We start from the raw sequence: 16112 nt of genomic DNA, 5'->3' as shown, positions 1-16112 counted from the left end.
TTTAGAATACATTTGAAGTTATCCATAACAAAACATTATTTTTAATTTTTAAGATGATGTGTGAGCAACTTCAAACTACTATGAAATTTAGAATATAGGTCAAGGGCAGTGTTCACATAACCCTTTAGGAACTATAGTCATGTCAAAACTAATCTGGTTGCAAAATACCACATTCTATATGATTCTATTTATATGAAATGTCCAAAATAGGTCATCTATAGGCAGAAAATAGATTAGAGGTTTACTGGGGAGTGAATACTAATGGGTACAGGATTTCTTTTGGGGGTGATGAAAAAATACTTTAACTGATTGTGGTAATGGATGGACAACTCTGTCAATATCCTAAAAAACCACTAAATTGTACACTTTAAATAGGTGAATTGTCCAGTACATAAATTATATATCAATAAAGCTTTCTTTTTTTTAAAGCAGTAAGTCATACAGAGAAAGACAAATACTATATGATCACACTTATATGTGGAATCTTTAAAAAAGCCAAACTCATAGAAACAGAGAATGGAATGGTAGCTGCCAGGAGCCAGGGGGTGGGGGGAATATAGAGATGCTGATCAAAGGGTACACATCATTTCCACTTATAAGATGAATAAGTTCTGAGGATCTAATGTATAGCATGGTGACTATGGTTAACAATATTGTATTACTACATACCTGAAAGTTGCTAAGACAGTAAATCTTTTTTTTATTTATTTATTTATTTATTTATTTATTTTTGCGGTACACGGGCCTCTCACTGTTGTGGCCTCTCCCGTTGCGGAGCACAGGCTCCGGACGCGCAGGCTCAGCGGCCATGGCTCACGGGCCCAGCCGCTCCGCGGCATGTGGGATCTTCCCGGACCGGGGCACGAACCCGTGTCCCCTGCATCGGCAGGCGGACTCCCAACCACTGCGCCACCAGGGAAGCCCCAAGACAGTAAATCTTAAATGTTCTCACCACAAAAAAAAAGAAAGAAAGATATTGTAATTAGGTATGGTGATGGCTGTGTTAATTAACTTTGCTGTGGTAATCATTTTGCAATATATACATGTATCAAACCATCACACTGTAGACCTTAAACTTATACAGTGTTATTTGTCAACTATATCAATAAAATTGGAGAAAAAAAGTAATTTGGTGCTTAATAAATGCTTTACAATAAGATAAAGCAAGACTCCCCTAAAGATATATTCTGTCATATATGGATCCTAACTGGCATTTTCCTTCATCGTCCACTTCTTGATTTATTCCACTGATCTCTTCTTTATTCTGCCACGTCAGTTCTGAAAGACTCAATTTAAAAAAGAGACTCTAAAAAAAATAAAAATAAAATAAAAAAGAGACTCTAACCAAAATAAAACCTAGTTTGGTTTCACAAGTTGTTTTGAGGACTGATTCATTAACTGGATTTTTTAAATTAGTTTTTGTTCACTATTAAGTAAAAATTAATGGTTGCTAGGTACGCTTTCATACTGTTTTCAGAAGTATAGGGCTTCCCTGGTGGTGCAGTGGTTAAGAGTCCGCCTGCCGATGCAAGGGACACGGGTTCATGCCCCAGTCCGGGAAGATCCCCCATGCCGCGGAGAGGCTGGGCCGGTGAGCCAAGGCCGCTGAGCCTGCGCGTCCGGAGCCTGTGCTCCGCAATGGGAGGGGCCACAACAGTGAGAGGCCCGCTTACCGCAAAAAACAAACAAACAAACAAAAAAAACCAGAAGTATAATCTTCCTGAGTTTGCCAGTATGTATCAAGAGATTTTTTAAAGTTTATAACCTTCAACTAGTTATTACCCTTCAAAAAGTTTATCCTAAGGAGTTTATCAGAAATGTGGCCAAACTCTTAAGTATAAGGATATTCATCACAATGCTGTATTATCAAAAAATTTTAAGTAACCTAAATATTCAACCACAGTAGAATGGTTGAATATATTATGGTGTATTTATATGCAGCATATTATAGTCATTAAAAGTAGTTTTTTCCAAAGGGAAAATGCTTATGGATATAATGTAAGAAATCATGGGACTAAACTATATACATATATTATAATCCAGCTTTTTGTAAAAACAAAACAAATAAATATATAGTATATATGCATAAAAAACAAAACCAGAAGCAACATAGATGGAGATTATTATATTAAGTGAAGTAAGTCAGAGAAAGACAAATATAATACGATATCACTTATACGTGGAATCTAAAAAAATGACACAAATGAACTTATTTACAAAACAGAAATACTACAGACTCACAGACGTAGAAAACAAACTTATGGTTACCAAAGGGGAAAGAGGGGGAGGGATAAAATGGGTGTTTGGGATTAACATATACACACAACTATATATAAAATAGATAAACAACAAGGACCTTCTGCATGGCACAGGGAACTATATTCAATATTTTGTAATACCTATAATGGAAAAAATCTGAAAAAGAATATATATATATATATACACACACACACACACACATATATATATATATATATATATATACATATATATATGAACTAAATCACTTTGCTGTACACCTGAAACTAACACAACTTTGTAAATCAACTATACTTCAATTTAAAAAAAAGTATGTCACGACACTATTGATACTATGTATAAAATAGATAACTAATGAGAACATATTGTATAACACAGGGAATTCTACTTAGTGCACTGTGATGACCTGAATGGGAGGGAAGTCCGGAAGGGAGGGGATATATGTATATGTATGGCTGATTAATTTTGCTGTACAGTAGAAACTAATACAACATTGTAAAGCAACTATACTCCAATAAAAATTAATTAGAAAAAAAAAGTAAACTAGGGGAAATTTGGAAAAAAAAAAAGTATGTCAACCAGAGGTGGGGGGCGGCAACCCAAAGCCAGAAGTAAACTCATGAAACTACTGCCAGGGTTATCAATGATTTTTGTTATTTTATATATTTTCAAAACCATCTACAATAAAAAATGTTGCTATCTGGGGTAACATAAGGTTTGTTTTGTTTTGTTTGTAATATAATGTTTGACATTCAATTGGTTAGTTCAGTTTTAATTGCAATATATTTTTATATGTGTTTATGATTCTTAAAATACTTGACATTCGTATATTCTTTCTCCCTTATATTAGAGAGGAAGCTAATTGAGGCAAACTCCAACTTTTCCTCATTCTTTGTAATCTTCCCATACTGCCCTGTCCTATGTATTAATACCTAAGGAGCACTTAATAAATGTTATTGCAAAGTTTACACTAGAGTGGAGATGCTAAAAAACATATCTTAATATTAAATCTTATATTTATATGATATCCCCCACTCTGATGCTCCTGGGAATATAGCAGATTTTCAATAACCACTTGTTTGGTTATAATTAAATATTGGTTGCCTGCATGCAAAGAACTATACCACCTAAACTGAAGATAAATTTCTGAGTTTAATTTTACAGAATCATACATATCATTTAAAGAGTTGGAAGGTATCTTTAAAAAATAAAATCATTGGGGCTTCCCTGGTGGCACAGTGGTTGAGAATCTGCCTGCCAATGCAGAGGACACGGTCTGGGAAGAGCCCTGGTCCAGGAAGATGCCACATGCCGCGGAGCAGCTGGGCCATTGCACCACAACTACTGAGCCTGCGCTCTAGAGCCCGCGAGCCACATCTACTGAGCCCACATGCCCCAAATACTGAAGCCCACGCGCCTAGAGCCCGTGCTCCACAACAGGAGAAGCTACCGCAATGAGAAGCTTGCGCACCGCAACAAAGAGTAGCCCCGTTCTCCACAATCAGAGAAAAGCCCACGCGCAGCAACGAAAACCCAATGCAGCCAAAAACAATAAATAAATAAATTTTAAAAATAATAATAATAAAATAAAATAAAATCATTGAACCAATTCTCTCATCTTATAAGTAAAAACTTGGATATTAAATGACTTGTCCAAATTTTTACTGACAGTTAATGATGGAGACAGAACAATACTTCAGGCTTTGGAGTTCTTAAGTACATCAATCTTAAGTTATAAATATCCTTCATGTCTTCAGTTTACAGAACTAATTCTGTGCTGTGCATTTAACATTAGACTTCACTCTTCACACAACATAATCTCACAAAGAGTCGGTGAACAGGTACCCTACAAGCATACCACCTTGAAAATTCTAAACCTGGTAGTTCCTGAACGGATCAGGGAAGGTCTTGATATTGCTGGTTCAATACGATCTGGATATGCCACACTGGAGACTTGGCTCAACGTGAACATCCTCATTGCAAGTTGGAGCTTGTTCCTAAGCCATAGAAGAATGACTTTTCCTCCCAGCCTCCCATACCTCATGCTAAGTCACTCTCAAAGGCCTAGGAACCACTCCTTAGCATTCATACTCAGCAGCCCTGGGCAAATACTCACTGGTCTCTTTAGAAGGAGGGAACTAGCTTGTGAGTGATGATTCTGCCCCCATTCTCCACTCTAGCCAGAAAAATGTCTAGCCCTTGTCATGAAGTCTTTATGAATAAAGTCAGAAGTTCTACTGCTGCCTCCTAAGCTGAGGATATTATTTACATAGAACACCATCCCCCTTCTGATCTTATCTTCCTGCCTTCAGCTTTTCGATGCCCCCCACACCCCCTGCCCCTGGTTGCATTCTTACCTGTTTGGCTCAGTGGGTTCCAGGCCACTTCCTGCTGCCCCCATCCAGAAGAGCCAGATTGAGAAACCTGAAGACTGGCCTGGTAGAGAGACTCCAATTCTGAGGTCTCCTGCTCTGTGTCTTGGTTCCAATGTGGATGCAAAAGGATGTGGTTTCTTTCTGGATAAGTTACACAGGTATGGGAATCAGGAGGGGAGGACTTCATTCCTGGCCCAGGGACCCCAAGCTGAGAATCACAAAGCCTTGTAACATTCAACCAGGAATCCAAAGGCAAGGAAGTTCCCAAGTTGACACTGCTGCCCAGCTCCTTAGGCCTAGCATCTCTCACTTGAGACGGTTTCCCATGGTAAATACCTGACTCTGCCAACCTGGACTGTCCTCCCCTAGAAGTTTCACCATTAGGCAGCCCAGAGTTCATGGCAAGAGAAGGATGATCAGCAGGCTCTCCCCAGGAAGGCAGTCTGTTCCTACCATCCACAGAGGGTTGTTGTTTTGCCCAAGGCCAATGACCTTTCCCTTGACCCTGTGGGAATGGAGGCTTTGAGTCAGAAAGGGAAGAGTCCTTCCTTAGACTGTTGGGCAAACTTCTATCCTGGGAACCTGTACCAACCCTTGTGGAGGTGCCCTGCATCCTCTGGAACTGCTCTGCCAGAGAGCGGACAAGCCCCTTTGCGGTAGGAAACTCTGGCCTATAGGGCTCCTCGCTGCCTCCGTCCACTTTTGAAGTCAATGAAGTTTTGAGGCTTTGGGTTTGGAGGCATTGGTTAGTTTTCTGTAAGGTATTAGGAGAGTGAAGCACAGAAGAGGAAGGAGCAGGCATTATGGAGTGGCAGGCCCTGTACAGAGAAAGGCTGGGCTGAGCTGATGAACTTGAAGGACCACAGCCTAGACTGTGTGCATCTCCTCTCTCAGAGGTGGTTGTTCCAGTTGGGTATAGCCAAGGCATCACCTGGGATGAGTCAGCAGGATCCCTCTTTTCTTGAAATAGCTGTTCTTGATCAGTGCCTCTTCCTCCTTGTTGGGGGAACCTTGTGCAGCTGCTGTTGTCCCCCCTGTAGCTTTGCAGCTCACCCTCTGGTTCCCAACCATGATGAGAATTCTTCTCAGTTCTCCCTGGTGTTTTATGTAAGCCCTGCCTGTGGAACACAGAGGGGTCAATGCTGTCCACCTCAACAGAAGTAAGAAGGTTCGAGGCAGACCCACCAGAGGAATTGTGCTGTGGAGCAGACAGGGCAGATGACTCTGGGAATAATGGCGAGTGTGACTCATGGCAGGAAGCGGATGAGTAGGTGAAAGAACTGGCCCCAAACTCTGTATTCATGTAGGGTTCCAGTTGGGCCTCCTGGCTTAACAATACTTGGAGCGGGATAGGCTGTTCACTGAAATAAACAGAGAGAGCCAGTCATAAGCTGTCTTAATTGACAAGATCACTTACAAAAATAACTGTTCATTTGGTTTCCATTTCTAGCTACTCACAGAGGTAATGGTGAAAATAAATGGAAAGACAAGCATAAGTAGAGTCAACAGATCAGAGGTTCACAAGAGAAGGCACATAGTCGGCTCACACCTAAGTAACAGGTAATATTAATTCTCTTTATTAAATACCCTCATCAAAGTTGCCCACAGTAATAGTAAATAAAGCTCTTGCTAATATTCTTCATTCCCTGTAAAGTCCCATTCCAATCATATTCTACTTACAAATTCAAAAACAAAAATTGCTCATGCCATATGCAAATGACAATAGAAGGTAAGCAAAGCCTAGAAATCACTCATCCCTAGGGTCCTGAGAGGCAGATCAGCCAAAAGAACCAGAAGGCCACATTTACAGAGTACAGGATGATTTGGGCTCCTGGGATTAATATAAAAATCAACCATTTCAAATTTTTTTTTTTTTTCTTTTTTTAGTACGCGGGCCTCTCACTGTTGTGGCCTCTCCCGTTGCGAAGCAGAGGCTCCGGACGTGCAGGCTCAGCGGCCATGGCTCACGGGCCCAGCCGCTCCACGGCATGTGGGATCTTCCCGGACCGGGGCACAAACCCGTGTCCCCTGCACCGGCAGGCGGACTCTCAACCACTGCGCCACCAGGGAAGCCCTCAAATGTATTTTTATAATCTGGATTTGGTTGTATTTGTTTACTGAGATATTTCCCCAAAGTAATGTGCTGTGACTCTCTTGAGATTTGGGAGTGGAAGTAGGGATTAACTGCAGTTAGATTTCTTACTAATTGTTTTGTATTTCTGACCTAAAGAACTCAGGGCTAGAAGCACTTAGATAAAACCTCAATCACTCACACACATCTAATGGCAGAAGTTTTCTGAAAAGAGTTTAGCTGCCTAAATTGCTTATAATCAAAACACATCTCTGATCAGATTCTCAAATTAGCATTCAGCGAATGCGGTAAACAATAGGAGAAAAGAAGAAAGAAGAAGATCCTAGCTATGAGCATTAAATTTGAATGATAATACACTATAAACTTTTGTGGGCATAGTCATTCAATCACCCTTACAACATTTTGAAGAATATGATATTACTTATAAGGAAAGCCTAATGGAGTCAAACAGACCTGGATTTAAATTCCATGCTTCTACCACTTACTAGCTGAGTAATCCTGGGTACCTTACTTATCTCATCCTCTCTGAGCCTGAGTTTTCTTATTTATAAACCATTGCTAAATAGTAATCCCTGTCTCCTAAGGTTATTGTGAGAATTAGATAAAATAAAACATAAAAGAGTTTAGCTTAGTGCCTGAGCAAATATTCAAAAAATGTTAGCTTCTTTTATAATGTTTATATTCTGAAAACTACTCAGGCTTGTTAACAGCCAAAATTAATTCTTACTTAAATCTATCTATTCTCAGTAACAGCCAATTTCAAGGGCTAAAATGGGGAAACTACACCAATGGCCATGGGGACTTTTTTCCTACTCCTGACCATAGGGAAGCAAAACAAAGGGAATCTTTGTGTCTCCTCTCAACGGATCAATCAGAGCAAGGAAGACTGCTTTCTCTACTTCCTTGAGGGACAGGAAGCACTGAAATCCCAAAATAAATCACACGGTTTCTACTGCAAAGTGAAATGTAATTCAGATTGCCATGTCTAAGACCATAATATGTACAAATTTAATAGTCATGTTATTACACAAGTCCAGAGACCAACTCACCCACAGGAAATATAGACAAGTGGTCTATTTATTATGCTATACTCTCTGCATCTTTCTAGGAACTATTAAGAAAAGGACCAGCAGTGGGATGAGCTTTTCATTGTATGTCTGACCTGAGAGAAGAAATCTTTTCAGAGGACTCTTCTCTCTCCCCTGGAGTCGCCAAGACAATGAGAGCTGGCTATGGAGCACCCATGGTCACTTCCTCCCCTGGCGTCCATAAACTACAATGGTTCCCAGGCACTACCTTGTTGGCTGAGGGAGGGCTCCCCTCTGTGAGGGGAGGCAGGCTGAGGGCTGCGACGGCGGCTGAGATGGTTGCTGCTGCTGCATGCGATCCTGCAGGCTCCGTGCTTTTCGAATAGTGATTTGCAGCTTCTTATCGACTAGGGCTCTGCTGTGCGTGCTAGAGCTGGCACCATGCAGGGCAAGTCTTAGTTTAGCTAAAATGCAAAAGAAAATATAGCAGAAACAGAACACAAAAATACAAACAAAAATAAAAAGAATAAAATTCAACCAAAAATGAGCAAAGATATGCAGTAAAACTCAAAATATGCAGCAGGAATACAAGGCGTGGACCATGCATATGTTGTCCAGGGCATAGAGCTGCCTCTGGCTATAAGGAACATTCATGGAAGCCATGGAGGCCAAACAGGTTAATTCAAATTTAAAAAACAAACAAAAAGCTAAACTAAAATGAGTCAGGAAGATAAACTGGTGCTTCCATCTTAGACGTTGCCACTCTCATTGTCCTTTGCAACTGACCTGTCCGACTCTGGTCTCCATTCTCTGCTCCCATCTCCCCCTTCCTGATGGCCAACAGCAGAAATAAGATCCAAACCTGCATCTGTCTTTATAGAACACAGTTTCTTGTGGGTCACATTAAAGAACCAGATACAAATTCTAAGCCTTAGTCCCTTGCTGTAACCTTATGGTGCAGCATAACAGGAAGGCAGGGGAGAAACATAAAAAATCAAATATGCAATACAAAGTCACAGGCCTGGGAAGTCACAGTCAATTTATTCATTTCTTCCTGCCCTAAGCTCCACCTCACTAGTCAGTAACTAGAGAAAGAGCAGACTAACCTCACATCTGAAATCTAACTTTATTTTGGGATTAGAAGGTAGGTCTGGCTGGATAGTTCATTTGTAGACTTCTGCTGAGGTTTTCCCAGTAAATATCCATAGGCCACAGTGACAACGCCTAGCACATTTAGAAATCTGAAGGGCAAAAGATAGCTAAAGTGCCTCAGTTTGGGGGAGTGACAGTGAGGAGACTTAAAAGCTGTTTATATCCTATCTGAGTGACGACACTAATAATACCTATTGTGAAGTTAGTGAAAAGTGCCATAGCCATAGCGGTTAAAGTTACTTACAGATAGCTTCGTTACAGAGAGCCAAAGCGGCAGCACAGTCTCCCTTCTGTTCCAGATGCAGCGACTCTTCAAACACTGAATCTGCCTCTTGTAGGGACCTCTCAAAGCCGTCACTCCTCCCTGAAAGGGCCAGCACTTTTCATTTTCATAACACTCTGTTCCAACTTTTCCTATGTGCTGTTTTTTCCCTTCAGTGCACATAGATCATTGCTGCTGAGCCTCTGGTCCACCCTTACTCCAACTGACCATTACTATTAAGAATTCTCTGAAACACGTAGGACATCCATTTTTGCCTTAGCTGAGACTTTACCAAAGCCATGAAAGAGGGGCATGTCATTGTCCACCACATATTCCAACTCCAAGACCTCTAAGGGAGGCCCTCAAGGAAAGAACAAAGTACTGTCTATAATAGAAGGGTGGGTTCTTATGCCTGGAACTGACGTGCTTCTCTACAGTGCAACAAGATACATCTTGGCAACCTGTGTTCAACGCCCCAGATCTCCACCAAGACCTCCACTGCTGTGTTAAGGCAAAAGTGGCTTCAGTACTCTGTGAAAAGCCATCTGTAACACTTCTTTCCTACATAATTCATAGTTTTCTTTGTACCACCTGCACCTGGAAAATCAATACCCCTCTTGGGCACAGGTGTTCTACGGTTCCTAACTTCAATGTATCTACCAGGCCAGTGGAAATGCCCTTGTTCTTGGTTTGCACACACATACCTTTCATCAGCACTGCTAAGTATTTACTTCTATCATGCCCTTGCTCACCAAACCTACTGTAAAAAAGTCACCTTCCCTTGCAGTGAGCATAAGATGTTGCTTCCTCCCCTGAAAGTGAATGTGTGCCAAAGCAGGTGCAGGACAGTCTAGGGACAGCGCCACATGAAAAGCAAGAAAGTACTGTAAGGGCAACTTTTGTAAAAGAATTCTCAAGTTTATATATCCCCTTGCCTTTTACTCACTCATAACCATAAATTAGTAGTAACCTGTAACCCAAGTTCACCTACAATGGGATTAATGGTGAGTTTTCACAAGCTCACAGGAAAAAAAAATCATTTCTCCCATAATGCACCTATCCTCCATTAACCTCCAGCTGTACATGGTAAGAAAAGCTCTTCCATACCCCTAACATTCACTCCCTAATTCACCAATAGCTTCGGAGAACAATGAGAAGGAAGTAGAAGTAACAAGTTGGTTCTGAAGATCTTGACATTTGGGTTCTACTCCACTGCTAGAGGTATGGTCCCTGGGGTAGGGGGTACTCAGGCCTGAAGTTTTCTCACTATATCTGAAATCAATTGAATCTATACAACCTTTATAATCAGAGGTGGTGGCTAGAGCAATTAAAACAAAAAAAGTTCTCTACAGAGATATAGGCAAACTATATAGTTGGTCAATGATTGTACTAAATTTTAATTCTTATCCTCTAGAATCTTAGCACTCCATTCCTTGCTCTAAACCAAAGTGTATGGAGAACTGACAATGAAATACAGCCAGAGGGATCCACTCTCAACTCTAAGGTACTACCCAACTGACAGAGCGGGGAGAAAGGCAAGGGAGGAAGATGACAAGACCCCTCTTTCAGAAGCAATATGAACCTGAGACACCAATGTGATATAGCTTAAGGACAAAAAGGAAGAAAAAACTATCGAAACATGGGGACATCTAAGAAATTAGGAATGGTAAACTAATTTGGAGACAAAAAACAATGCCTTGGAAAGTATAAAGCAACAACTGCCTTGAATCAAAAGACAGTAGGATTAGAAGAGAAAAGTAGCCCCCAAATAAGCCCAGGAAGTTTTCCTAAGTGTTGATAAGAAGAAAGAAGTGATCAAAAGAAAGCAGCCACCCAAAACAGCATCGGCTCCTATTCTTTACACTACTTTAGCACAATTTGTTGCATCTGGAGGTTCTGAATAATAAACTCATTTCATAGAAAAACACAGATATAGGTTTCAGGGCCTATTTAAAATAGATATCTCAGCCTTTTTGAACTCTTATTTTGAAGGCTAGTCTCTGCTGGTACAAAGTGATGTCCTAAAGCAATTGAAGGGAGAAAAAGTAACTAATGTGGGGCAGCTGGAGAAGCTGAAATAAAGTCCATGAAAATCATGTGAGATTGGGATATGAATCATCAGAGGATCAAAAGGAAATCAGGCTCTGTGTTCTTAGAACCTGTTTGGTAGATCCACTTCCCTGAAGCTCCAGGTAGGAAATCTCAAGGGCATATTTCTGCTGAGCGAGAAGAATTCCCCTCACTGTCAGTGTGGCTCACTCACTGCCTTTTTCTGATGTTTCTGAATTGTGAGTAGTTTAATTTACATCTTATATAGCTGTTCATCAGAAATATTTTTCATGAACAATATACTATCTTCAATCTACAAGCTTTTAATAAATGGGCCCCAAACCAGTGTCTGTCTCTAACCAATAGGCCTGTCACCTCCTACTTTAACTAGCTCTCACTGAAATGGCTGAATTAAGATAAAATATAACTTGGCTAAAGAGAAGACAGAATTTATGAGCTTGAATACTTTTTTCCTCCCAGCTTTCTCTGTCCCCATCACCCACAACCTAATGCTCACAACAATTACCCTGATTCTGCAGTTCATCTAAGTCCATGAAGCGGCTGGGATGAGGGTTAAACCCTTTAGCTGCCTCTAATTCCTTCTCTCGTTTCCTTTGAAGTTCCTGTTCCTGGGCCCTTCTGGCCACCTCTTCCTGCAATTCATCCAGTTCAGTTTTGGAAGATATCTCCCCACCTGGAATAAAAGCAAGGGAGAAGAGAAGTCGCCACATTTCCATAACCAAGACTAAGCACTTGCTGTATTTATGGCCACAGCACTGCTTTTCCTTTGGAACTCTTGGCTTCAGTCTGGAGTTCATATCTGCATAGTGCTTTCCATTTCAGATTCAGGATGATACCTAGGCCATGAATAATAATAATATTTATTGGGTGCATTATAACAACAATAACATCATGACAACTAACATTTGTTGAGTATTTACTACGTGACAGGCATAGCTGTAAGCACTTTTACATATGTTATTTAATTCTCACAATAATATGTGAGGTAGATACTATTATTGCCCACATTTTAAGAAAGAAGAAACTGAGTCACAAAGATGATAAATAACTTACCCAAGGTAACAAAAATGGCAAACGGTAAAGCTGAATTAAAGTCAAATAGGTTAAATTCATAATCTGTGCTTTTAACTACTAGACAGCATTCTCTACCATGTGCTACCAGTGACTCACCAGGAAGCTTCAAACAAGTCAATTTCTCCCTCTTAATTTCCACCACCTTTTTAATGAGTTTGGAAAATATTGATAGTAGTAAAAATTTAATTTTTTCAGTGTTCACAGATGGACCCAAACAGATCTAAAAGGATGTCCATGATATATTAAGTGAAAAATCAAGTGACAGAATAGTATCTATAGTATGACTCCCTTTTATTTATTTTTAAATGCTAGTAATAAACTTACCTATGGACAACTAGGGCAGCTGCCAGATGCTGGTGGGGGACCTCGATGCCCAGGGAGACAGGAGGAACCCCCAAGCGACCCGGTAGGACATTGGGGGACTAAGGGGGGAGGAGAAGTGGAGGCAGGACAGGACCTGTGCCCCCAAGGGGTGGCTGGGAGCAGGGAGGGGTTCCCGTGTCTGGAGGGAGCCTCGGGGGCTCAGATCAGGGGGAGCATGCCTGGTGTTTCCCCTGCCCAATTGGCCCGGGAAACTTGCCCAGCTCTCAGGCCCGGTCCTACACCCTCAAAAGGCCCCTTCTACTACACTGGTTCTGGGGGCATATGAGGGAGGCTGGAGGAGAACAGAAGAGGCAGGCGGGATGGAGGGGCCCTCCAGGACGGAGGAACAGGAGAGTCACAGAGGGAGTGTGCCCTGCCCACTTGGGCTGGGAAGCCTGCTGGCTCCCAGGCTGGGTCCCCCACCCACCAAAACCAGAGGCACGCCTGGACCCCTACTGTTATGTTGAGCCTAAGCCCCACCCCCCCATGGCCTTTTCCAGCCCTGTGCGTCCTAAGCACAGGCCTCGCCCACCACCTAAACCCCACCGTGCCTAAGCCCTGCCCCCACAGCCAAGGCCTTTTCTGCCTTTTTTTTTCTTTTTTCCCCTCCTCTTTTTTACTATTGTGGTTCTGTTTTACCTTCTGGTTGTTGTTTCATCTATATTTTTATTTTCATTTTATTTCTAACATATCTGTTAGTTTCCTAATCTAATTTTATTTTTACTCTTTGTTATTGTTCTGTTTTATTTTTTGCCACCCCACACGGTTTGCGGCATCATGGTTCACAAACCGGGGGCTGGGCCCAAGCTCCTGTGGTGGAAACTCCAAATCCGAACCACTGGACTAACAGAGAACCTCAGACCCCAGAGAATATTCATCGGAGTGAGGTCTCCCAGAGGTCCTCATCTCAGCACCAAGACCCAGATCTACCCAAGAGCCCACAAACTCCAGTGCTGGAAGCCTCAGGCCAAAAAACCAGTAAGACAGAAACACAATCCCACTCATAAAAAAAAAAAATTAGCCAGCAAAAAAATATGTCATAGATGAAGGAGCAAGGTAAAAACCTACAAGACCAAATAAATGAAGAGGAAATAGGCAATCTATCTGAAAAAAAATTCAGAGTAATGATAGTAAAGTGATCCAGAATCTCAGAAATAGAATGGAGGTACAGATTGAGAAAATACAAGAAATATTTAACAAAGACCTAGAAGAACTAAAGAACAAACAAACAGAGGTGAACAACACAATAAGTGAAATGAAAAATACGCTAGAAGGAATCAATAACAGAATAACTGAGGCAGAAGAACGAGTAAGTGAGCTGGAAGACAGAATGGTGGAAATAACTGCTGAGGAGCAGAATAAAGGAAAAAGAATGAAAAGAATTGAAGACAATCTCAGAGACATCTGGCGCAACACTTAATGTACCAACATTCGAATTGTAGGGGTCCCAGAAGAAAAAGAGAAAAAGAAGGGTCTGAGAAAATATTTTTGAAGAGATTATACTGGAAAACTTCCCTAACATGGGAAAGGAAATAGTCACTGAAGTCCAGGAACTGCAGAGAGTCACATACAAGATAAACCCTAGGAGAACCACACCAAGACACATATTAATCAAACTAACAAAAATTAAATGCAAAGAAAAAATATTAAAAACAGAAAGGGAAAAGCAAAAAATAACATACAAAGGAATCCCCATAAGGGATTTTTCAGCTGATTTTTCAGCAGAAACTCTGCAGGCCAGAAGGGAGTGGCAGGATATACTTAAAGTGATAAAAGAGAATAACTTACAACCAAGATTACCCAGCAAGGATCTCATTCAGATTCAAGGGAGAAATCAAAAGCTTTTCAGACAACCAAAAGCCAAGAGAATTCAGCACCACCAAACCAGCTTTACAACAAATGCTAAAGGAAACTTCTCTAGGCAGGAAACACAAGAGAAGAAAAAGACCCATAAAACAAACTCAAAACAATTAAGAAAATGGTAATAGGAACATACATATCGATAATAACCTTCAATGTAAATGGATTAAATGCCCCCACCAAAAGACACAGACTGGATGAATGGATACAAAAACAAGACCCATTATGAGCTGTCTACAAGAGACCCACTTCAGACTCAGGGACACATACAGACTAAAAGTGAAGGGATGGAAAAAGATATTCCATGCAAATGGAAATCAAAAGAAAGCTAGAGTAGCAATACTTGTATCAGATAAAATAGACTTTAAAAGAAAGACTGTTACAAGAGATAAGGAAGGACACTACATAATGATCAAGGGATCAATCCAAGAAGAAGATATAACAATTATAAATGTTTATGCACCCAACATAGGAGCACCTCAATACAAAAGGCAAATGCTAACAACCATGAATGGGGAAATGGACAGTAACACAATAATAGTAGGGGACTTTAACACCCCACTTACACCAATGGACAGATCATCCAAACAGAAAATAAATAAGGAAACACAAGCTTTAAATGACACAATAGACCAGATAGATTTAATTGATATTTATAGAAGATTCCACCTGAAAGTGGAAGAATACACTTTCTTCTCAAGTGCACACTGAACATTCTCCAGGATAGGTCACATCTTGGGTCACAAATCAAGCCTCGGAAAATTTAAGAAAACTGAAATCGTACCAAGCATCTTTTCTGACCACAATGCTATGAGATTGGAAATCAATTACAGAAAAAAACTGTAAAAAACACAAACACATGGAGGTTAAACAGTGTGCTACTAAATAACCAAGAGATCACTGAAGAATCAAAGAAGAAATTAAAAATACATAGAAACAAATGACAATGAAAACACAATAACCCAAAACCTATGGGATACAGCAAAAGCAGTTCTAAGAGGGAAGTTTACAGCAATTCAATCTCACCTCACGAAACAAGAAAAATCTCAAATAAACAATCTAACCCTACACCTAAAGCAACTAGAGAAAGAAGAACAAAGAAAACCCAAAGTCAGTAGAAGGAAGGAAATCATAAAGATCAGAGAAGAAATAAATGAAATAGAGATGAAGAAAACAATAGCAAAGATCAATAAAACTAAAAGTTGGTTCTTTGAGAAGATAAAATTGATAAACCATTAGCCAGACTCATCAAGAAAAAAGGGAGAGGATGCAGATCAATAAAATCAGAAATGAAAAAGGAGAAATCACAACTTGACACCACAGAAATACAAAGGATTATAAGAGACTACTACAAACAACTATATGCCAATAAAATGGACAACCATGAAGAAATGGACAAATTCTTGGAAAGGTACAATTTTCCAGACTGAACCAAGAAGAATTAGAAAATATAAACAGACCTATCACAAGTAATGAAATTGAAACTGTAATTAAAAATCTTCCAACAAACAAAAGTCCAGGACCAGATGTCTTCACAGGTGAATTCTATCAAACATTTAGAGAAGAGCTAATACCCA

The 16112-nt window shown here is 40.4% G+C and overlaps 1 protein-coding gene across 8 annotated transcripts in view; it reads right to left on the bottom strand.

Annotated features, from left to right (window-relative positions):
- The window catches only part of USP54 (ubiquitin specific peptidase 54), a 146978-nt gene that overhangs the window by 11811 nt on the left and 119055 nt on the right, over positions 1-16112 (bottom strand). For 5 of the 8 annotated variants that reach the window (XM_079899601.1, XM_079899605.1, XM_079899602.1 and 2 more), the window contains 4 exons: positions 11744-11911; positions 9151-9270; positions 8023-8218; positions 4617-5995 (listed from right to left, as the gene is read on the bottom strand). In XM_079899601.1, the coding sequence (XP_079755727.1) occupies positions 4617-5995; positions 8023-8218; positions 9151-9270; positions 11744-11911 (1863 nt within the window). The remainder of the gene's footprint in view (positions 1-4616; positions 5996-8022; positions 8219-9150; positions 9271-11743; positions 11912-16112) is intronic. The other 3 variants (XM_079899606.1, XM_079899607.1, XM_079899608.1) reach the window with 2 other exon arrangements.

This window comes from Stenella coeruleoalba (genome assembly GCF_951394435.1).
Source record: "Stenella coeruleoalba genome assembly, chromosome: 16".
In the NCBI taxonomy this organism is placed as follows: Eukaryota; Metazoa; Chordata; class Mammalia; order Artiodactyla; family Delphinidae; genus Stenella; species Stenella coeruleoalba.
This window is presented reverse-complemented; position numbering and strand designations above follow the sequence as displayed.